The following is a 25,245-nucleotide window of genomic DNA, read 5'->3' as shown; positions in this document are numbered from 1 at the left end:
CTTCATCTCTCACAACGTCTTTTTTTTAGGTGTAGTGATTTTAATCATATCTTTATGCTTTAGTTATCTACACAAATATCAAGAACAAAGTATACAAGTATCAAGACACTTTTTTCTGACATGCGTTAAATAAATGTAAATAAGCAATAGATCGTATTGTGTGTTCAAAACTTTTTATCACTTGTCATTTTATTAATAAATGCATCGTTTAATAAAACATACAACATATATAATCATCATATGGTATAAAATAGTAGATGCTTTATTAAAAGCTATATGTAGATGTAGCATTTAATGGTCATATGTTAGATCATACATTTATAACATGTTTTACTTGAATTAACACTATTTGAATAAACATTATTTCAAACTTTAGTGTTATCAAAGAGATGGAGAACTTTTGTTCATAAAATGTTAGCTTTTAAGGCGTTATTTGATTGGCGTTTAGGTACCATTTATAAAACACTATTTAGTGCCCAAATCGTCTAAGGAGACACTTTCTTTCTTTCAATGCTACTTATTTAATACAACTTTTCATTCAAAGCGTATTTAACGATTTTGTTAAACTTCAAAACAAACTTAAATTGTTTAAATGATCTAATCTCTAGATAATTGTCTTAACAGTCTTTCTGATGTTTAACAAATTTACATGCTAAACAATATAATTTTTAAAACAAAATTTAGAACATACGTTTATAAGAATATCAAAGTGAAAGTAACAGCATTTATAAATTTTTCAAGAATATCGAACTTCTTTTAAGATTTTCAAAATATTTATACTATCATATCAGAACATAAAGTGTAAATATCAGTATCAAAGCATGATGAATAATAAAACATAAGTGTATTAGAGTAAATTTATAATTATCAAAACAATTATATTAGAACAGGTAATTATAATATCAGTTTTTCTTTTTCAAATATCAGAACATATGTTTATAATTATCAGAACAATGGTTATTTTTAGTGTCAAGGCATCAGAAATTACAAAAAATTGAGACTACATTAAATATCCAAAAAAGATTAATATCACATTAAACAAAGTTAACGAAAATAAAGAGTAAAAAAATACTTAAGTCTTCCAAAAATATTTGGAATAAAATATTCAAGATTATATAATAACTTCATGAGAACGAGGGTGTAAGGAGCAATCTCAAAGTGCAACAATACATAAACCCACCCCATTATTGGTAAAGAAGACGATTTTGACATGTCTTCGTTTACAATTTTTCCGCTTACTCCTAAAAATATTAAAATTATTGAAGTAATTTATAAAACTAAACATAAAACCCAATCAATCAGTACTCCAAACACTTTGGCACACTGAAATGCAACAGGGGAAACTTCGAATCTCTAATCATTTATGTGCACTCAGAAGTTCAAAAATACAATGCTCACATCAGCATTTGCCCACAAACTTTAATTTGGAGATGCTGAATTAGAGGTAACCTTTTTCGAGCAGCTGAATTGGAAGGATTATGTACTGAAATTCGTAAATAAAAATAAGTAATATGTCAATGCGGTGTATCATTTAAGAATCTCACATCGATTGGTGGGTTGTGGATGCGCTTAGGCATACAAATGGAGAACCGACAACTACATGTGCACCGTTACAAGTCATGCATGATGTTTCAAAGAAACTCTTCCAGGTGTGCTGAAAAACAAATAACATTATGCATAGAATTCAACATCAGCATTACACGTGATTAAGCTGATGACATAAAATTACACTTCCAATGGCTTCGATTTGTTACTGAGAACCCTGATTAACCCGGACCTGTAAATTGAATAAAAATCGTCAGTTTCACAAGTAATAATCGAATTAAGATCTTTAAAGAACAGATAACCATACATAACATAAAATTATCTAAGATTGCCTTTGCCTTTGACAGCCGTACAACGTTCTCAATAAATGCAAGAATCGTAGTCCATGCCCAAAGGGTCAGATGTCTGCAATCTCTAACCTTGATTTCTCCAACTTTTCAACGACATCTTGAATTGCAAATACTGTCATTTTCTTTACCTGTTTCAAAATGAGCAATCAAGCGGAAAAGTTACACAAAATGACAGTGCAAACTGTTATTATGACAATATTATTCAGTGAAATATCAGTCTAATGACACATTACATCAATAAAAAAGGATATTAATGATAAATATTGTCAAGATCATTCTCACATTAGCAGCACATTTTGGTTGGGAATTGCAATAGTTTGATGCAAAAAAATAACTTTTGCATGAGCACCAAGAGGAAGAAGTCTATATGAAGTAAGAAACAATGTTGTCAAACTCAAGGTTGAAAAGGAGATAAGAAATTGTTACTCGGGGATTGTAACTCAACTCATAAGAGTTACAAGTATCCAAAAAATTGCATTCATAAACATGTGCATCCATTACAAATAACATAGATGATATAGGTCATGATTCATAAAATTATTCATGCATAAAATAACTAATAAATTCATAAATGTTTAATACAAACAAACTATCCAAGAAAGTCCTTCATATTAAAAAGAGGATAATCATCCTTCTCCACCTGATCTTCATTTTCATTAGTGTCATCTCCTTCATGACCTTCATCATTATCAGCAGCAATGGAATGAACCACCAAATCATCCTCAGGTGCAGCAACACCACCACTAGCATCTTCATCTTCTCGAACTTCAACTATGATGTCTTCATCTTCTCCAACTTCAACTAAGACGTCTTAATCTTGCAGCAACACCACCACTAGCATTTTCATCTTCTCGAACTTCAACTATGAAGTCTTCATTTTCTCCAACTTCAACTAAGATGTCTTCATCTAAAGAATCCAAAGTTGAAATTGCTTCATTCTCCTCCACAGTCCATTCATCACAGAAGCAATATCACCAGTATCACCACATCATTCATGGTTTTTGATATAAACGATTTCTTTTCTTGGTGTGGACTTAAATAATTATAAAATTAATTAACACATCATACTAGCCTCTCTAAATAATTATATAATCAATTTCATAAATTTGAATTCTTAGCCTCTCCATAGAACTCCAATTATGCTCACAACCGGTTGAACAAGTCAAACTCAATACTCAAATTGCAAATCTTTGTAATCCAGGATGTTCATCACTATCTGATCCCACCACCATAAGATGGAGTTTTGGTTTTGAATGCATGTTGAGCATCCATCTTAGTGCTCTCATCATTGTCTCCCACCAACCTATCCAAACAACCATACATTCTACATTTCACCTCATAATCAGCCTTAAACTCAGCATCATAATGCAATATGGGATTAAGATAATAGGTTGTAGCATGCAATGGTCTATGCAATTGGTTGTCCCATCTTTAATCAATGATTTCTCAAAGAGGGAGTGTAGCTATGTAAGATAAATATAAATTAATTAATTTCTAAACAAAGTCTATAGTTCTAAAATTAATAAATTAGAAAATCATTTTAGTTCTAAAATTAATAAATTACAACAAGGGTCCAAGGCTAGACCTCATTTTAGTTTCCTTATTCCTAATATATACCAATAAAGTATAATTGTATAAGTTTTCTTTCACTTTCTTTGTACTTTGTACTTTTGGACAAGCTGTCGAGCTTTTATGTAGATAGTCGAGCATTCATGCTGCTTCCATCCAAGCTCCAAACTGACCTGCCAGACTACTACGTCAAGCTCCTCTACATCTAGCCAACCTATCAAGCTCCTATGGGTCGACTGACGAGCTTCATTGATGGCTGACTTGCTGAGCTCCTCTAAGGGCCGACCTGCCGAGTTAGCTCATGGCCAGGCTGTCGAGCTCATCTTCCAAGCTGAGCTACCGAGCTCCCTCATGGCCGAGCTACCGATCATCTCCCAGGAGGTCGGCCTTCTTTCCAGAGGCATTGTTTTTCATGCTTTGCTCATTTTTTTCACATGTTGTAAATGCTCTAGATCGTAATAACATGCCACTTGACACTTGATCTGTGAATTGTGGAAGGACATTGGTCACATGTGTAGCGTAAGAAAGGGATTCTCGTCCCTATAAATACAGTGCCTTCCACCTCTGTAAAACGAACTCTCATATGATTAGTAAAATGCTATTGAGATTACTCTAGCTTTGCTTTTCTTCAGAGTCACCGGCTAGAGGTTCTCCATAGCCTCCTTTAGCCACCCTTCCCCTAAAATTGGCCTCACCTTTCTAAGTCCTTGCATGACCGATTTGAATCCTTTTTCCACCATACTAAACCATATCTTTATCTTTTCGCTTTCACTGATTCCAGGTCAAACCGTTATCACAGCAAACGGTTCATCTTCTTCACTCTACTAGTTCACGTGCCTCTGAGCCTAGAGATTCGTCATCAGTTGTTATTACACTTGAAGGATTAATATGAAAGAAGAATTTTATTCAAATTGTTTATTTGATATAGTACATCAACATCTATATAGTGAGAACTCTAACACTAAAGTAATAATTACAAAAATATCTAGAACTTTATAACAACTTGTAGTAGAACACTTAATATCCTACCAACAACAATTACCTTTTACTAACTCCATTAAAAAGACTTTGTATCTTCTCTTTAGCAATATCCATTTATTCATAAGTAAATCCCAAGGCTAATTTCTCATTTGAATCCACCATGTGCAACACCTTAATTAGGCAAAGAACACTCCTCATGAAATTTAGAATATTTTTCCAAAATCCATCCTCCAACATCAAACTTTCCACAAACCCTCCATCTCCAGTCTTAACAAATGGACTAGATTGGCAATCCTTGGATGTGAACATCCTAATAAGCGATATTTTCTTTTCATTCAAACATACCCAAGTCAAATAAGAGGTGGCAAAACAAGTATTGGTTGACCTTATCCAATATGCCTCTAGTAAATTTGTACAACAAGGAAATAAGACCCATTCTTGAATAGATGTAGATTGTGATTTTCTTACCATTACCCATTGTCTCATGATGGAATGTTATTTTCTTACCAAAATCTTCTAACATTAAATCAATGCAGCTACACAAGGTCTCCAATGTAACTATTGTCTCTTTTGCATTAACAAGTTTCCAGCAGCCTTGTGATTTGTTGCATCACCAGTTTACAATTTGGATCCTATTATCTTCCCCAACCTCCTCAACAACACCATCGATCAACATGAAAATTTTTTCAGTTGTATTACATATGTCAAAAGCATCAATACACTTCAAAAAGATAGTCCCCTTTGGATTATTTACCCGAAAATTAAGTATAGAGATTCTCCTTCTATCTATCCATCCATTTCCTTATTGTGTGCCCATTTTTCTTCCAAAACAGTTTATCTTTTTCCGAGATCAGATTGATCTTTGGAACCTACTACTTCAAATATGTCACCCTAATTTCAAGGTATGAGGGTGGCTTAAATTTAGTACCATGTGTGGCAACCAACTCAAGAATCTTCCTAAACACTTCACTCTTTGCTACATTAAATGAAATAGTATTGTCATAGAAAAATAGAGCAATTTCTTGACATGCCTCCTCTCTCTCTCACTTTTCTTGAAAATACTTGACAACTCCTCACTTTCTTCTTGCCATAGTGTATTTTCTAGCCTTTTCTGAATCATCCATACTAATCTCCCATTCAAATTCTCTAAATATTGAATTTTTAATCAAATTTTGCTACAGCACATAAACCACTTCGAATATTAATTTTTTAACATCTTCAGGAACCACTATACATGCTCCAACATCCTCGAAGTTCAGACTAGATGATGCTTCAATCAATAAATTCCACCCATTAATACTGTCTCATAATATTTAAATTTCAAAATTCTTGCTTTCGCATCAATATAGAGACAATGACTTCATGCAACATCAGTCCTTACATCAATATAAACACAATGACTTCCTCTTCAAGATACATGCTCCAACATCCTTTGAAGTTCATGCTAAATGAGGCTTCACTTGATAAATTCCACCCTTAATACTTTCTCATAATATATCCATTTCACATTTCTTGCCTTCTCATCAATACAAACATAATGACTTCATGCAAGATCAATCCTTGCTCCAATTCCACTTCCTCTTTTAGGAGGATCACCTGAACCACATAAACCACCCAATGCCATTTTTTCCTTCAAATTCTAAATAAAATTGAGAAGCAAGCTAGCAGAACAACAAAAGGAACATAACAAGGAGCAAAACAACAACAAAAGTGTGAAGGACAAAAGAAGCGATCATAACAGAGTGTAGAAGGTATGAAGCGAAGTACCAAGAGTTGTGTAGGCAAGAGCTAGCAGTTGTCGGGGTTTCTAATTCTAAAGACAAGTGTTGCTGATTGCAAAGGCAATCATTGGCGACTACGAAGGCAATCATCAGGGATTATGAAGGCAAGCGCAGATAATTGTTGCAATGTCAACAATACTCATGACTTGCGAAGCTTTGTGTCTCATGGATCTTTGTTTCTAATTTGCAATGGCAATCCTAGTAGAAAAAGGGTGATGAGTCATGGCCTTTTTCGAGTTGGGTCAAGTCATTTTCCTAGTCAACAATGGGTTGTTGAACTCAAGCATCACAAGATCAAAAGGATTGATGTGGCCCATGATCCCATGATTCAATGAGCATCGTTGAGTACTTGCTTTGATCTGCGCCTCCCACTATTCACTGTCCACATCAGCTTGCATCCTCCATAATCCCAAGATTGTGAGAGTTTGCAAGTTTACTTGCAATCTTAATAACCTTGGTGAGAAATAAAATCTAGTTGCCAAGTCCAGTGAAGAAGCTTAATTCCAAGTTCCAGTTACGGGACAAGCAGTTTGTGAATTATTGTTGAAAAATATTTTGAATGATCTCAAACTTGTTAGAGAACTAACTGAGACATTTTATTCATTCTTATATTTCTAACAAGGTTATTGTTACGTGCCTGACCACGTAACCTTGCTTCACACAATGAACGGAACAGTACTCAAGTGAATAAAACCTCTTTATTAATGAAATTCTGGAAATAACGAACAAAACCAATGACTGGGAGCAGGTTCTCCTTCAGCCACACGAGAGCATAACCTCTCTTACAATAAACTCAATAATCAAAAACTGCCTCTAACCCTAGGTGCCTCTCCTAATTAATACTAATTACGCCTTCCAGAAAAGGTAAGGAATAATCATAATTGCCAATTTATTATAATTAAACTTAATTGCCTATTTAATGTAATTATCTGGAAAGAATAAATCTGTCCTTATTAACTCTATTTATTACTGTCTTAATTACAGTAATAATCTGCCTATCCATCCGCTGGCCAGCTATTCATTATGGACGCTCGTCCTCGCCCCTCGCAGGGACGCTCGTCCTCTCGTCCATGTTAGGACGTTCGTCCACATTCTGCTCGTCCTCGCTCGTCCTCGCCCCTTGCCCTGAACGTTCGTCCATGTTAGGACGTTCGTCCACATTCTGCTCGTCCTCGCTCGTCCTCGCCCCTTGCTCTGAGCGTTCGTCCATGTTGGGGCGTCCGTCCTCGCCCCTCACCCCCCTCCTGTATCTCTTCCTCTCATACACTCGCCAGGCCCTAACATTACCCACCCCCTGAAGATCAACCTTGTCCCCAAGGTTGAAGTCAGGATATTGGTCGTGGATGGTGAGGGCATCTTCCCATGTAGCCTCGTCAGGTCCTCCCCCTTCCCATTCGACCAAGACTTCCTGCCGTGCGTCCTCCCCCTGGTGTACTTGCCTGTTATCCAACACTCTGGCCGGTCGTGGAGACGGTTCTTCCATCTCCAAATCTTTGGGTAACTCTGGCTCGACCGGGTGGTCCCCTACTGCCTTCTTTAATTGGGACACATGGAACACGGGATGTATTCGGGCGGTCTCTGGTAATTGCAGCTTAAATGCGACTGCCCCTACCTGCTGAATGACCAAGAAGGGACCAAAGTAGCGTGCGGCCAATTTAGACTGCACCATGGACGACATCGTCGTTTGACGGTGAGGTCTAATCTTCAGATAGACCCAATCTCCCACTCTTACTTGGGACGGTCTTCTTGCCTTATCTGCCTGCCTTACCATCAACTCCTGCGCCCTGGCGAGATGGAACTTTAGCTGGCGGAGGGCTTCATCTCTCGTCTGTAATTCCTGACTGACGGACTCCACTAAGGTCTCTCCTGGGACGAACCTATGCAGGGAGGGTGGCGGTCTCCCGTAGACAGTTTCGAATGGCGTACATTTGGCTGATTCCTGATAGCTGGTGTTGTACCAATATTCCGCCCATGGTATCACCGTGCTCCAGCCCTTGGGCTGCTCTGAACAGAAACATCTCAGATACCCTTCCAGGACCCTGTTGAGAACCTCCGTCTGTCCATCCGTCTCCGGATGATAGGCTGTGCTCATCTTCAGTCGAGTGCCTTGTAACTTGAACAGCTCCTTCCAAAAGTTACTTAAGAACAGTGGATCCCTGTCACTTACGATCGAGAGTGGTACCCCATGTAAGCGGACAACCTCTTTCACGAAGATTTCGGCTATAGTGCGAGCGGAATATGGGTGTTTTAGGGGTATGAAGTGTCCGTACTTGCTGAGCCGATCCACCACCACTAAGACAGCATCATATCCTCTTGACTTGGGTAGTTTGACAATAAAATCCATACTTATCTCCTCCCAGATAGCGTTGGGAATGGGTAACGGCTGCAGCAGTCCTTGCGGAGATGAGGTTAGATATTTATGCTGCTGACAAACTAGGCAGTGGGCCACGAAGTCGGTCACTGCTTTCTTCATTCCCACCCAGTAAAGTGATTGTGCCACCTTGCGGTACGTCCGGTAAACCCCTGAATGGCCTCCTGTATGAGTGGAATGAAATTCTGCTATCAGCTTGGGCACCCAGGCCGAACGAGCGGACAACACGAGCCTCCCTTTATAGTGCAAACGCTCGTTCTCCAGCGTGTACGGGGGGTGGGAGTTGGGGTCCTTCTTTAAGTCCTCTATCACCTTCCGTAGCTCCTCATCCGCCTCAACTTCTTCCAAAATCTCTCTGAAATCTTGCCAATATGGCCGAACCACCACCCTTAACTCCTTCTCATCCCGCAGCTCATCCTCATCCTTGCGTGATAGGGCGTCAGCCACCTTGTTGGTCACCCCGGATTTGTACACGATCTCAAAGTCGTATCCCAGGAGCTTGGCCAGCCAATTCTGCTGATTTTGTGTGGTAATGCGTTGCTCCAAAAGGTACTTCAAACTCCTCTGATCCGTGTGAACCACAAACCGTTGCCCCAGTAGGTACGGCCTCCAATGTTGTATGGCCAAAACCAGCGCCATGAGTTCCTTCTCATAGATAGACTTCCCTAACGTTCCCTCCGACAGCGCTTTGCTAAAGAAGGCTATGGGCTGTTTCCCTTGCATGAGTACCGCTCCTATCCCCCTCCCGGATGCGTCACACTCAATGTGGAACGGCTGATTAAAATCCGGAAGAATCAATACTGGTGCTGTCGTTATGGCCTTCTTCAACTTAAGCATGGCGCCCTCTGCTTGTTCCGTCCATGCGAACTGCCCTTTCTTGAGGAGGTCGGTCAAAGGCCGGGCAATCTTCCCATAGTCCTTAACGAACCTCCTGTAGTAGCCGGTCAGCCCTAGGAAACCCCTCAAGGCCTTTACTGTCTTCGGTTTCTCCCACTCCAACACTGCCCGCACCTTGTCCTCGTCCATCTCCACCCCCTTCTCTGATATCCGATGGCCGAGATACCCTATTTGAGTCCTGCCGAATTCGCACTTCTTCCGGTTGGCGACCCAGCTATGTGTCACCAATTCCCTTAGCACCGTCGCCACCTGTTCCAAATGCTCGTCCCAAGTGCGGCTATACACCAGTATATCATCAAAAAATACTAGTACGAACTTCCTCAGGTAAGGCTGTAATAGTTGGTTCATGGCACTCTGAAAAGTGGCTGGCGCGTTGGTGAGGCCGAACGGCATTACCATGAATTCGTAGTGGCCCTGGTGCGTCCGGAAAGCAGTCTTCTCTATGTCACCGGTTCCCATTCGTATTTGATGATAGCCTGACTTTAAATCCACCTTCGAAAAGTACTTGGCTCCCCTCAGTTCGTCCAACAACTCCTCTATCAAGGGAATAGGGAATTTGTCAGGCACGGTGGCTCGGTTGAGGGCCCTGTAGTCCACGCAAAACCGCCAGCTGCCATCCTTCTTTTTCACCAAAATTACAGGGCTTGAATATGGGCTGGTGCTTGACCTTATGACGCCTGCCGCCAGCATTTCCGCCACCTGTTTCTCAATCTCCCCCTTCATTACATGGGGATATCTGTATGGCCTTACGTTTACGGGGTCCGTGCCTTCCTTCAAGGGAATTCGATGAACCATTCCTCTATCAGGGGGTAGTCCCTCCGGCTCGTGAAACACTTCCGCGTATCGCTCCAGGATTCGCTGCATGTCGAGCGTCTGCGCCGGAGTCAGTTCTGGACCGAACGTTTCTTTTTCCGGAACGTACGGTTTGGGTCCCTTCTCCTTGTCGGTCTCCCCAAGCTCCCACACCAATGACCATATCTCAACTTCCGTCATTTTAAGCAAGGCTGACGGTTCTACCAACCTCCTAGTTAGCGTTGGATCTCCCTTGATAGTCACCCTGCTCCCTGCTTGTACGTACGCCATGGTTAGCTGCCTCCAGTTAATGACTACCTCGCCCAGCTTAGCCAACCATTCGACCCCCAGTATCACATCCACTCCGCCCAAGTCGAACAAGTGAAAACGTTCGTTAATCACCACATCCCCTACCTGGACCGTTACGGACTCACAACATCCTCGCGTCTCCTTCCTCCGTCCATCCCCCAAACTCACCCGGTAGGATGGTGTATCCACCACGGGTAAGGCTAGGTCTTCTACCAGCTCCCTGCTTATGAAGTTGTGGCTGGCGCCACTGTCAATTAGGATCAGAACCTGTTGCGACCCTATCTGGCCGTGCAGCTTCATCGTTTGGGGCTGGGTGAGCCCTCCGGCTGAGAAAGCAGACAGCTCCAGTTGTTCGCATTCTACCTCTTCCTCCTCTTCCCCTCCTGGTTCCTCTTCTTCGGCCAAGATCAGCGTCCTAAGCCCTCTTTCTGGGCATCGGTGGCCTGGACCGAACGGTCCATCGCATCGGAAACACTTCCCCTCCTCCCTGCGCCTGACGTACTCTGCGTACGGTAGATCACGTACGTTCCTGCCTTGAGCGTTAGAGAACGTACGCTCATTCCCCCTCCTGGGGCCTCCTTCAGCGTTCGTTCGGTTCTGGTTGTTGCGGCTAGGGTCCACCCTTGCCACGGGCCCGCTCGTCTTTCCCCACGACTGCCCTTTGTTGCTGATTCCTCCACTTCCCCGCGTACCTGTTTGGAACGCCTCTACGTCCCTGGCTAGCCTCATGACATCCATAAAGTCCTTCGGATCTAGCAACCTGAGTTGGTTACGAATCCCCTCTTGTAGGCCGGCCATGAAATACCCCAATAACTGTGCCTCGGGTATGTGTTCTGCTTGACTCACCAACACCTCGAATTCTTGGTTGTAGTCTCCCACGGGACCCGTCTGTCTACATGCTGCCAGTCTCTCAAAAACCGTTCCTTGATTTCGGCCTCCAAACCGCACCACTAATGCCTCCTTTAACCCGGCCCATGACCGGTTGCTGGCCTTCTCCCTCCAAAACCTGAACCAGTGTCCTGCTATTCCTTCCATGCTGATGTACGCCAGCCGCAACTTCTCGTCCTCGGGCACCCCTTGGAGTTCGAAGAATTTGTCCGCCCTGTAAATCCAGTTCATAGGGTCGCTGCCTTCGAATACGGGCAATTCAACCTTCTTCCTCCAATAAGGTTGGTCTTCCCGGTGTCCCCCTCCTAGTCCTCCTCCAACTCTCTCATCCTCGTCATTCCTTCTTCCATGTACTGACCCCTGGCTACTATCCAGGTGTCCCTCCTCCCGTCGACCTCGCTCGCCTAGTATCCTTACTAGTTCCTGGACTGCTGATTCCAGCCCGCCCATGGAGATTTCTAGGGTCTCTATCCTCCCGTCCATGGCAGTCATTTTCCCCTCCATCACGCTCTCCCTCCTTTAATATGATCCGGCAGGTCGGACCAATTTGTTACGTGCCTGACCACGTAACCTTGCTTCACACAATGAACGGAACAGTACTCAAGTGAATAAAACCTCTTTATTAATGAAATTCTGGAAATAACGAACAAAACCAATGACTGGGAGCAGGTTCTCCTTCAGCCACACGAGAGCATAACCTCTCTTACAATAAACTCAATAATCAAAAGCTGCCTCTAACCCTAGGTGCCTCTCCTAATTAATACTAATTACGCCTTCCAGAAAAGGTAAGGAATAATCATAATTGCCAATTTATTATAATTAAACTTAATTGCCTATTTAATGTAATTATCTGGAAAGAATAAATCTGTCCTTATTAACTCTATTTATTACTGTCTTAATTACAGTAATAATCTGCCTATCCATCCGCTGGCCAGCTATTCATTATGGACGCTCGTCCTCGCCCCTCGCAGGGACGCTCGTCCTCTCGTCCATGTTAGGACGTTCGTCCACATTCTGCTCGTCCTCGCTCGTCCTCGCCCCTTGCCCTGAACGTTCGTCCATGTTAGGACGTTCGTCCACATTCTGCTCGTCCTCGCTCGTCCTCGCCCCTTGCTCTGAGCGTTCGTCCATGTTGGGGCGTCCGTCCTCGCCCCTCACCCCCCTCCTGTATCTCTTCCTCTCATACACTCGCCAGGCCCTAACAGTTATGGTATTCTATATATATAGAATACCATGACAGAATACAACCCACCTCTTAAGTTGGGTACACACTCACAAAACAACATAAACTTAATACATTTCAACACTCCCCCTCAAGGGATCACATGATGGTATAGGAAGCATCTCTTCAACAGATGAACAATCCTCCTTGGAAGACAAGAAGAAGGGTGTATCCTAAGACATATAATACCTTCTTGTGGAGGGAGAATAACATCTATATCCTTTTTGAATGCGAGAATATCCCAAAAAGACACATTTAATAGACTTGGGAGAAAGTTTATCAAGACCTGGGGAGACATTATGAACAAAACAAGTGCTCCCAAAAACACGTGGAGAGACATGGTAAAGAGGACCGTTTGGAAAAATTACGGAGTGAGGAACTTTATTGTCAAGAGATGAAGAAGGCATCCTATTGATCAAAAAACAAGAAGTGAGGATTGCATCCCCCAATGATGAACAGGAACATTAGTATTTAACATTAGGGAACATGTTGTTTCAATCAGATGTCTATTCTTTCTCTCAGCTATGCCATTTTGTTGTGGAATGTGAGGACATGTTGACTGATGTAAAATTCCTTTGTCAGACTTGTATCTCAAAAATTCTTGATACTCTTCATTTGAGATTCTTGATTCGTATGAGCATTGCACATACCGGCTTCGACTACCATGGCCTCCTCGATTAGCTCCTCTCCTTGAAGTGGCAGATAAGGAGAAATTAATTTTAGTAAAGGATGTCATTCTAAATCTGTGAGTAGGATCCAAAACAGAGACAAGGTCTTATGACTATGGGAAATCAGAATCCCTGTCCAACCATACTAAGAAATGAAGCTCATCAACAGTAGACTGTGAAATCTGGTATTAATGAGGAAGAAGGCTCAATATGGAAAACTGAATCTGGTTCCACAAGTAATGAAGCATAACAACATTGAGGGAGAAAATCAGCTTGAGGGAGAAAACCTTAGGTGCAAACAACAGCCACCAAAACAGCGAAGCAAGGGCCAAAACACGCTCAGGAAGCTATGGCGAAACTGTCTGCAGTGGCGCAGTGTCGATCTGACACCGAGAAGGCAACGCGTGAGGAACACACGCCAGAGACTTGCCGGAGAGAAGCGGCGCGTGGAGGAGCGGAGGTTTCTAAAGAAGCGACCACCAGGGTTGGGTCGCGCTTCTCGGGGCGAACCTAACCCTTAACTTTGCCTGACAAACGGCTGCGACGGCAGACGGCTGCGACGGACGGCGATGGCGATAACAGCGACGGCGGCGGAAAGTGGCGGCGACAGCAGTGGCACACTGGGTCTGGCTCTTGATACCATGTTAGAGAACTAACTAAGACATTTTATTCTTTCATATATTCCTAACAAGGTTATGGAATTCTATATATATAGAATACCATGACTAGAATACAACCCACCTCTTAAGTTGGGTACACACTCACAAAACAACATTAACTTAATACATTTCAACAAAACTAAAGTGTGAATAACCTATATAGTGATAAAAAATCAGCTATTTGTTTTGCTTACAATTTAATTCAACATGATAGGACAAAACACATTGAGATAGATTGACACTTAAAGAAAGAAAAATTGGATAATGGTCTTATCAATGCTTTCTACATCCCATCAAGACTTCAGCTTGCAGATTTGTTTACAAAAGGCCTTAATGGTTTCATGATCTCACATGCAATACAAACTAGGAATGATAAATATTCATTCACCAACTTCAAGGGAAATGTTGGCTTATGAAAAGATATTGAGTTACAAGAAAATATTATCAATCTTTGTAACTACTACATCTGAGATATTGTACAATAGTAAAAGAGATATTGTAATCATTATTTTAAGGGGTTTATAATTGAATTAATAGATTCAGATTTTTTTCTTATATCTAATTTTTTTTAATAAAGGCATGATTATGAGTTCGGCCTAGGTCCCAACTGAAACAAATATTATCCAAAGTGCCAAGGCTTTCTCCCATTTCGCTAAAATTTCACCAAAAAACATTTGGGAAAACATCTCTTATTTTTTCACACCAAATCCTTCACAATGAGAATTGGATCTCCGCATCTCCACATACTTCGCCACATGCTTCTATGATCTTTACACCTCTTATGCATCCAACATGTAAAGCCAAATATTGAATTCAACATATAACCACATTAAATTCCAAATAAATTATGCAAATAAATTTATTTTTAGACTACGTTTCAATAGAAAAGCATCAACAAACACAATCATCCCATTTAACGGGTTTCCACCTTCAAAACATCAAAAACAAAAAATTGATACATTTTCCTCCGCTCAAGTCTATCAAACCAAAAACTATATTTAACAAATTACATAGGTGTGTAAAGCATAATTTCCAAAGCCATTAAGACTAAGAACAAAACAAGAGATGCTTTATCTCAAAAATGGAGAAGCAAATAAATGCCAAAATCAAATCACAAAAATTAGTTTGGCATACCTCCAATTTGTCCTCTGTGGACTTGTGATTTATTGGAAGTGTGCGAAATTCTTCTGTCAACCGAAAGCACTCTCCAACATTTTCAGGGGACACAAAATCCGCCGCAACTTTTATACATGACTGCAAAAAGAAAACATAAATTATGAATCCTAACATGGAGTTGATACATTTTGAAGATTAAATAAAATCAATCAAGCGACAAAAGGTTGGCTAGCAACAAGGAATTTGAGTGGTATATAAGATATCAGAGATTCAAACCTCCATGTTGCCATTGTATCATAAAATAAAAATAAAAATTACAATTAAAAAAATAAAAATTACAATTAAAATAAAAAAGCAATCAAATTTAATGCATCAAAGAACACCCTAGGGATGTAAAACCAACAGTTTTCACTTCCTGAAAAGTCTTTCTTTGCTGATGAAAGATTTAGGTTTAATTTTAGATGCTAAAAAAAGATACTACCAATGAACGTTAGAACCACACCTAAAATAGTAACATGCTTAGCATTTATACACTTCCGGACAACAAGGATACCTCAAGCCTGCAATAAACAATCTACCTTGAGATTTCTGACTTGGTGAGGACAACCAGCAGGAATAAAAACAGCATCTCCTAACTTCTGAATAAAAGTCCAGGGCTCAATTCCTATAGAAAGTACATAACTATAAATTTAGAACCAGCTGAACAACTCTACCAATCAAAATCTGAAAAATCATGTGTTACTGACCATACTCCTCCTTAAGCTTCCTCTTATGCTCCATAGTCAGATAAAAAGTCTGGTCATGAATGGGGTGAATAACCTACATTTCCAAAGATGTGTCATTCAAGAAAAAATAAAGCATAATCTTCTATGGTCTGCCAAAGTAAGGTAAAGAAAACATAATTATTTGAATAACTAATTGGAATTTTGGACTAGCAATTACAACACCATTGTTGAAATGTAATAAGGTTAGTTTATTCATCTGTGTAAACTTAACTTTAGGGTTAGGGTTGTATTCTGCCCACCTCGATACTTTATAAATAGAGTAGCAAAGTTATAACATTGTAAGACACATAAAACGACTGTTTTTAGTTATTTCTAAGCTCTTCAAGTTAGTGTCAAGAGCCAGGCCATTGTGCCTTCACTGTCTGTCATCGACATCGTCATCCTTCCATCGTTTCCATCGTTCGCCACTACTGTTCGTCGTCAACCATAGCATTTTCTCCAGCAAAGTCAAGAGTTAAGTGCCCCTCAAGAAGAGCGACTCAGCCCTAGTGGTCTCCTCAGCAGCCTCCGCAAGCGCCGCCTCTCTCCTGCCAGTCTCGAGCGCCTCTTTTTCACATGATGCCTTCCTAGTGTCGGAGTCACACCACGCCACTGTCGGTCGTCTCGTCGAAGCCTCCTGAGTTGTTTTGGTCCCTATTTCTTTGTTTCATTGATTGTGGCTCATACATAGGGTTTTCTCCCTCAAGGCTATTTTTCTTGTTTTGGAATCCTAAACTTTTTCTCCACAACTTTCTTTGGAATGGCGTCTTCTATTGGAATAACTTCCTCTCTATCTGCTACTCCTATCAAGACATCTGCAAAACTCAACTGGAAAAATTATTTATCATCCTCTTATGTGGAATTATGGTTTCTTGATTGCTTTCAGTGTATTTTCATTCAATAAAATCGTTTCCTCACTGTGAGGATTCATATATCGATTGTGATTATTTATTGAAATAGTATCTAGATTTCTTGTCACCAAGAAACCTAACACATTTCTAGGAACTAGCTCCAGCACAGAGCACACAACACCTAACAATAAATCCTATTAAAGGCTATCACTTGATCCAACAAACTCGGTGCAGAGTTCTTAGATAGCAACTTTTCTCAGATGAAATGGCAATCATTTCAATGCACTTAGTTCTCTCATGGAACATTGGATTAGAAGCAATGTGGAGAGTAGCCTAGTTATCACAATAAATCTTCATCAGCATAATGTTACAAAATATAATTCTTGAAAGAACTAGTTTACCCATATAAGCTCACAAGTAAGAGATGTTATTGCTCTATATTCAGCTTCAGTAGATGATTGAACAACAAAACTTTGCTTCTTACTTTTCTAAGAGACAAGATTTCCTTTAAACAAAACACAATATCGTGTAGTAGAGCATCTCTCCATAGGAGAATCAGTCTAATCAGTGTCACAATAGCCAAAAATTTGAGTATATCTTTATCTTAGAATAGGAATGACAGCATTTCATTGATCAATACATGGTTTCTGCATGAATTGATTCACAACACCAACCGCAAAGGACAAAGTTGGTCTAGTAATAGTGAGAGAAATAAGTTTTTCAGTTAGTCTTCTATATCTTTCTGGACTAGAGAAAATTTCTCCTTGTTCTACCACTAATTTCAAATTAGGATCCATGGAACAATCTACTGGTTTACAATCACAATCAATCATACATGTTTCTTTCAAGATGTCAAGAGCATATTTCCTTTGAGAAATTACCACTTTTCTTTGATTAAACTACTTTTATGCCAAGAAAATAATTAAGATTTCCAAGATCCTTGGTCGGGAAATGATTACATAGATGCTCCTTTAACCGAGAGATTTTAGCAGCATCATTTCTTGTGATTACTATATCATAAACATACACTATTAAATACAAACATTTTTTAGGAGAGACATGGCAATAGAAAACGTCATGGTGCTCATTACGTTTCTACCCAAAGGATTCAACAATGTGACTGAACTTTCCAAACCATACAAGTGGAGATTGCTTGAGACTGTAGAGAGAGGATGCAACTTACAAACCAAACCAACACGTGGAGATTGCTCAGAATGGGCTTTCATTAAATAAATTGATGTACATCTTGAAAACTCGTCGATAAAAGTGACAAAATATCTAAAGCCAAATAATGACGCATGACTAGGCCCCTAAATGTCGAGGAAATAAAATAAAAAATAAAAAACAAAATCATATAGATTCATAATGTTTGGGAAAAGAAGACCTCACATGAAGCAACACAAGATACAGAGATAAAGGGAGTTAGATAGTGAATGCCACAATAGGCCCACTTGAGATTAAAACAGGGAAATATATTTCTAGAGGTCTTGAAGTACCCCTCTCATGGTTCTCAATTTATATATTTGAAAGTTAATACAATAGGAAGATTAAACATCAAAAGCACTGTCCTAGACTACTTGGACAGAGAACTAGGTAAAGAGGTTATCTAACACTCAACCCCCTACCTTAGACATAAGGATTACATAGATTTACTAAATATTTCAACGAGCCCAACATACCTTAATAGAACATGTTTTGATACCATCTTAGAAAGTGAACATAAAACCTAACACGACCTCATAACTCAGCTTGTAAGGTAAGATTTGCACTCACTAATATACTAAAATTTAATCATATCCTAAGTCAATGTTGGATCTTCAATAATATCTATACAATAGTAGCATGCTTTGATGACTTGCCTATATAGGTCTAACTACAACTCAACATAATTGACTTCAGTAAGTTAGTTACAACAAAATTCGGCCATGAACCTACAACACTAAGTTGGTTACTCCATCAAAATTCTTGTACCTTCATACTTTTTACCCTGGCAATCCAACCAATTGGGTTTGCCCCCACAAAGACTAGTAGCTTCCCTTAGGCCCAAATTCCTCCATCTTTAACACTAGCTTTCCCTTGAAGATCCGATAGGAAGAACAAATTTTCTAGAAACCAAGAATTGAAATAAGAAAAAAATATAGAATAAGGTAAAAAGAACAATGAACATGACATAAATTGTCCTAAAGTTTCCCTTTACAAGGAGTCAATGCTCAATTTAGATTAACAACAAATCTCTTTTATCTTATCCTTCTCTTCTACAAAATGCCCATAATGTCTTCAAAGTGAACAGACCAATACCCAAAAGAAACAAACAAAAATAATTTATTTTTATTCTCAACATAACTATTCACAACTACCAACTAGCAGCATTATCTTCAGCCAATCCTTTTTGAGGTGGTAGATGTAATGAATTTGCTATCAGTTTAAAATAAGGGAATGGAAGAATGTTCATATTAAAAGGGTGCAAAGCTCCAAACATTACAAACATAACCCAGCAGTAAAAGTATTGACTAGGAACTAAGTTTATAAATGACTCAAGTTGACACGGTATTTAGACAGAAAGCTGGAAGACATTTTACTAATTTACCTGCTTTAAGGGGCAGCAATGGACATGCCTGAACTCTCGGAAATGCTTCTTCAGATATTCTTGCAATTTAGATACATCCTGCCTCCGAAAAATATCCCAGAGAGCACCTTCAGAAGCATCCCCCCCAAACAACAAATCATTTTCTAGTTTTGTGTCCACTTTGTCAACCTCTTTGACTTCTGACTCACATAAAAGACCATCCTCCCTAGCAGTGGCAATCTCATTATTACCAGATTGATGAAACTGATTGACTGCTTTCTGATCACATAATCCACCTTCATGTTCCATGAGTTGAACAGTATTCTGGTTGTCCAAAGCAATTATGGCAGAAGAGGAATTATTAAGCATGTCAGTATTAGTTTCTACATCATGATCATTACCACATAACTCTCTTTTGTCTTGCTCAAAATGCTTTTGTTTCAACTCCTCAATGGCAGTAAGTTGCTTAGAATTCAATTTCACTTCAGCAATGTGGGTCAAAACATTTACCTAAAACAGCCAAATTATTAAAAATGATATGCCAGTTCCTTCATTGATAAGCATTCACACTTACAGCAATAAATACAAAACACTAACAAATATATGATCAGGAAAAGCTATGCAACTGACAGAAGTATATATACCCAATTTACAGATTTTCAATTCCTCAAAAGAACTAACGTGAATGTATGATGATTCCACAAATCATAAAAAGAGTACTTTTTATAATTATCAATCAATCATTAGACCAACCAGAGAAATAACTAATCAAATATAGAATCAAATGAGAGTTTAAGCAATCAAAACAAAGAAACTGACATGGAATTGAAGCCACAATCAACTTTAAAAAAACAGAACAGAGAAATGCAATGTATAATCATAGAAAACAATCTATACATCCTACAAACTATGCATCTCCCAATATAAAACTCCTTAAATAATAACTTGAAAAGTTCAAATGTCAGAAAATAATTTTGAAAATAACAGGACAGCAAAAGAATAAGCACAAAATGCGTACTGCATCTGACATGTCACAATGGATCTTAGTAACAGAATCACCACGCCCGAGCTCTGAAGGAAATCCATAAGCAATATAAGACTTTGGCCCCATGTCTGGCTTTAGACAACCGTCAGGCAACTTCACAGCAAGGTTAAGAGCACCTCTGAGAGGATCAGTATATTCCTTGAAGGGTAAGGATGATATGAACTCAGCACAATGACGAGGCAATTGTTCCTCAAATAAATTAGAAGGTGGCCAATCCTTTAATTTCAAAATTTGAGGCCAACCAAGCCAATCCATTCGACCTTCTGTATACCCAGTAAAGAATTGGTGGATATTAATTCTCCCCTGCATTTAACCAACAACTCAGATGAAAAATGCAGAAAATCAGCAGCAACAGAATAAACAAGTGAATTTAAAGCTGTAAAAAATGTGTTCAACAGAAACAGACGTATATGATTTACTCTAGTCTGATTGCAAAAACAGAAACAGGTTGAAAATAATACTTTCAACAGTAGCAACAAAAACTAAAAGGTGCATTTTAACCAACATCATTTGAGGAACACTGATATCCCACGAAAACACATTTGATCAACAGAGGAGAAAGTTTTTCTCGACCAAGTGTGAGGTTATATACAAAACACATGGTACCAAAAACATGTGAAGGAAGACTACACAGAGGGTAATGAGGGAAAAGTACAAAGTAGAATACCCAATCATTAAGAACGGATGATGACATTACACAATGAAGATGACTACGTAGAAGAAGTATCCAAGCAGTTTCAATAAGATGTTTGTTTTGGTATTCAGCTACTCAATTTTTTTGAGGAATGTGACGGCACAAAGTTTGGTGAAGGATGCCATGAATTGTTGGGATTTGTGAGATGGATATTCAAGGGCAATGTCACAAAAAAATACACATATGGATTTATCAAAATGTGTTTTTTATTTCATTACAAAAAGATTGAAATATAGAAAATTTCTATTGATTAATCATTAACCAAATTCATAATTTGGTGTAACATGATAGAACCAAAAACATTTAAATTGATCAGCGTTTTATCCAAGAAAAGATAAACAGTGGTCAAATCTGCATTCCCTATGTATCCCTGCAAGACTACATTACAGACCTTCTAACAAAGGGGCTTAATACCAACAGCTTTGACAGGATTGTTTACAAGCTAGGAATGGAAAATACATATTAACCAACTTGACGGGGAGAGTCAGCAATCATATTTTATTACTTCCATATTTAGAATATCATAGTTAAAGTGTATAACAGAAATATCTCTGAATTATAGGGACCTGATAATATATATATATATATATATCATAGGAAAGTGATGTATTCTTAACAATAAAATCATTCTATTCTACCCCAATATTTGTGACTCAATACCCATTTCTTGACAATGTTGTGAGATGCAGCATAAAGCAACATGGGGTTAAAGTTTGTGAGTCATAGACAAACCACATCCAGAAAATGATTTCTACTTACCATTGTACCACCCTTATTGTGCCTTCTTTTTTGTTGACCAACATTCCACCTTGTACTTATATTTCTTTATGACCCAGATAGTACAACATCTACAAACTGTTTCTTGAGTGGAACCATCCACCAAAACATTATAAATTTTCAGTACTTTCCAAATTATTTCTAGGACACTCAGCACTGATAACTATGGAATTCAGTAATTAACAATTTAAGAGTACCAAAACAACAGCCAATCCAGAAAACATGAAGTTACTTAATTCAGGAAACATGTAGGATATTCAACAACATAAATAGTGGGACAATTAAATTATATTACAAATGTCATTTTCAACTGTAGTGGTCCAGTATAAATACGTAACATCATTAAATTAAATAATCAAGCATAAGTTTCATAAGTTCTGCAAGGTAAAAAAAGTTAAAGATTGAGAAATTAAACAGACCTCACACCAGTCTAAGCAATCAATTGTTTCCACATCCAAATGTTGACCACGTTGGGTAGCACTAGCTACATTACGTAATGCACGCCACATGACAAGTGGTTCCCAGCTTAAACCAGAAGTGCACTCAAGCACATTGCTGACAATGACAGGTTCCCCCTTTTCCCAGTGCCACTGAAAATGATTTAAATCCTTGTCCTGTAGATCTACAGCCTTAGGACAGAATAAATAGTTGTCGGCCAAATTATCACGAGAAGCAGCCTTCCTCATATTACTATTCCTAACATCTGTGTTTCTATCCAGCCCCAAACACGAACAGAAGCTGTCAGGGGGCTTAAATACATTCTGAATCTTGTATGCCTGCACAAGTTCTTTCCCTTTACAAACTAACTCAGAGATAAAATGTTGACCTAATATACTTCTCAGTTCAAGAAAACCATGGTTGCATTCATTGTTGACTTTTGGACAAGGAATGCTACCATTATTATGGGAATGCCACCTGGATCTTGACCATTCGTGAACCTCGGGCTTAGCACCTGCATCCCATGCAATTTGGTTTACCTCTTCAAATTCTTTTCCAGCATGCAAGTAATCACGTCCTTGCCAAACAAACTCCAACACAATTGGATCTGCTCCACCTACAAGCTGCCCACTACGAAGCTCACGGCAACAGATGAGACAAAGGTCAAAAGAGCATTTTGTGCAGCTTCTGTGGTAATCGAATATTGAAGTTTTGCAGTTGTCACTACATGAGAGTGTTAAGTTAACAACTAAGGAATATGGGATAACTGAGGAATAAAAGATCAGAAATCAGAAAATTCCCAACCAGTACACACGCTCTTCTAAAGAGAAATCTGCCTTAAATATATTTAGCTCGGAGACTGGGAGCCCTGTAGTGCACATCCCAAAAGCAAATTATACAATGCAAAAATATGGATATTGTACTGAAATGACTGGGGTGTGAGATGACATATAAACTCAAGCTATGCTGCTAAAGTGCATACAAGAAAAAAAGTTCAAAATATGTAACTGATCCAAAAGAGAGGGAGAGAGAATTAATTCTGAAATAAAGAACCAAGACCAGTAAATACTCGCTAGAATAACAAACTAGAAGGGAAACTAGATAAGTAGGACATGAAACAGTCGGCAGTTCAAAAGCTAAAAGGTTATCCATGATTGTGAAACAGATAATTCTCTCTTATTGCATTCAAACTTCAGTGCATAGAGATCTGTGGCTTCAGGCATCACTTAGTTGTGTGTAGCATAACTTGTATTGTAATTTAGCACAAATACACTAATCAAATCTAGCTTTGCTTCAGCATTAATTTAATCTCTTTAAAGAGGTAGCATAATTCACACAAGAATAAGCTTAACCAAGTCTCCCACAGGAAAACATAATACCTTGTATCTTAGCTTCTGTCTCTTTCTCAATCATCTGTTCTTCATCCAGCTGCCTTAAAAACGGAAGAAGTACTTGCAGCAAATACAAAGAGTGTTCAACCTTCTCACCCTCATCTCCTGTAGCCTTATCCTTCATTTTCTACAGTAAACCGAACAGAAAAATTTCAATGCCGAATACAGAAAATCACAGGAAAAAAGCCAATGTATAGAAGGGGGGAAAACCTAACATTAATAAGTTGAACAGAACTCAGGCATGCTTTGCAATTGCAATTACGACGGCACACAGGACATGCCTCAGCAATATCCTCCTCTTTCAAATGAGGATACCTTAACAAGATCAAAAAATGAAAACATTGGTCAAGTAATCATCTTTCATGACAAAACTCCGCAATAACTTCTCATTTCAGGGCAATGATCTCGCAACTGTCCCTATCATTTAAGACTTTTCTCTCAGCTAGCCGCCCATGCAATATTTTAAACACGACAAGAAAAGGAGAAAAAAGAAAGAAAGGCAAAATTATACCAAGCTCGTAAGCAGAATAGGCAAAACTTTTTCTTGTTACAGTCCAAGCACCCTACAACACGACCTTTATCGTTTCTCTTACATTGGTGGCATGTTAAGCGCTCCTTTTCACCATTCTGTTGATTGAGAAACAGAATCAAGACATCAAATGCAATGCTTTGCGCAAAGACAAACTCAAACAGCATCCACATTTGAATGATAAATCATGTCACCTTAGTAGCCTTTTTCTTGATGACTTTTGACATCGTCTCTTCTTTACGACCCCTAAGACCATACGGTTTCTCAGCGCCAGACATTTGAAGCTCACCATTCCCATCGTCCTTCTTTCTTTTCCTACTTGGTCTCTGCACAGAAACCCCACCCTCCTCCTCAGCAGCATCTAACATTCTCTTCTTTCTCATGTCTTCCTTATCCTTTTTACTTTTTCTGCCGGGCTTCTTTTTCACTCTTTGAACACGACCGGAATCCAAAGACTGTGTTTCTTCGTGACTGGGATTTGGATTTGCATCCACACGAGGATCTGGATTCCCTTGCCCCATTGGAAAGAGACAAGAAGTTTCAAACTGAACCCTAGCTTCGTTTACCCGGGTTCAGTCCTATGTCATCTCACAGCTTTATTGCGCACACGTGGACCCAACCCTTCGTCCACACGTGCTATATTTCTTTCCCGATATTTCAGTTTATCACCTCACTACATTAGTAATAATACTATAAATATATACGTATGTATATTTATCTTTTTGTTTTATAGTGTTTAATATCAATTACGAAATTAATTAATTAGTAATATTATATTTCTAATTGTATCGTTTACATTATCAATTACTTCTTTTTTTCTTTACTAAATTGATATTCAACCTTCTATTCAATCATACTGAAATAGTTACGAATTTTTTAAACAAACAAAATTTTGTTGCTTTGCTTGTAAAACTTTCATCTACATTATTCCCTGACTAAAGACTCCAAAATATTATCCTTCTTTAACATATGCTCAATTCTAAAAAAAATGTATATTTCTTTTAAACAAAATATATAAATAACAGGAAATTTTTCAGTATAT

General features: G+C 39.0%; 1 protein-coding gene across 5 annotated transcripts; it reads right to left on the bottom strand.

Moving 5' to 3' along the window:
* Positions 1 to 1,329: 1,329 nt before the first annotated feature.
* On the bottom strand, positions 1,330 to 24,808 carry LOC124832647 (lysine-specific demethylase JMJ26-like). Of its 5 annotated transcripts, none has more exons than XM_088110904.1 (13): positions 24,398 to 24,805; positions 24,186 to 24,301; positions 23,890 to 23,989; positions 23,663 to 23,801; positions 23,088 to 23,151; positions 22,265 to 23,006; positions 20,348 to 20,677; positions 19,351 to 19,653; positions 15,895 to 15,967; positions 15,727 to 15,812; positions 15,167 to 15,286; positions 1,878 to 2,023; positions 1,330 to 1,777 (listed from the first exon to the last, which is right to left on the bottom strand). In XM_088110904.1, exons 1-12 carry the CDS (start codon positions 24,722 to 24,724, stop codon positions 1,943 to 1,945), a joined length of 2,481 nt encoding a protein of 826 aa, XP_087967030.1. In that variant the 5' UTR covers positions 24,725 to 24,805; the 3' UTR covers positions 1,330 to 1,777; positions 1,878 to 1,942. The 5 variants fall into 5 exon arrangements, with proteins under 5 accessions (XP_087967030.1, XP_087967028.1, XP_087967027.1 ...); XM_088110902.1 differs by having other exon boundaries at positions 1,853 to 2,023; positions 19,351 to 19,839; positions 24,398 to 24,804; XM_088110901.1 differs by having other exon boundaries at positions 1,884 to 2,023; positions 19,351 to 19,839; positions 24,398 to 24,803.
* Positions 24,809 to 25,245: the final 437 nt, after the last annotated feature.

Source organism: Vigna umbellata, chromosome 3, assembly GCF_029865625.1.
Source record: "Vigna umbellata cultivar VRB3 chromosome 3, Vumbellata_1.0, whole genome shotgun sequence".
Classification (NCBI taxonomy): Eukaryota; Viridiplantae; Streptophyta; class Magnoliopsida; order Fabales; family Fabaceae; genus Vigna; species Vigna umbellata.
The sequence above is the reverse complement of the archived record's forward strand: the minus strand, read 5'-3'. Positions and strand labels throughout refer to the sequence as shown.

What these genes read in the sequence shown, in the direction of transcription:
- LOC124832647 (XM_088110902.1), bottom strand. Translation starts at nt 24,724, where the DNA reads ATGGGGCAAGGGAATCCAGATCCTCGTGTGGATGCAAATCCAAATCCC. An exon ending in TTAGAAGAGCGTGTGTACTG is followed by an intron (nt 23,007 to 23,087) that starts GTTGGGAATTTT and finishes ACTCTCATGTAG; the next exon opens with TGACAACTGCAAAACTTCAA. An exon ending in ATTGCTGCCCCTTAAAGCAG is followed by an intron (nt 15,968 to 19,350) that starts GTAAATTAGTAA and finishes TTGGAAATGTAG; the next exon opens with GTTATTCACCCCATTCATGA.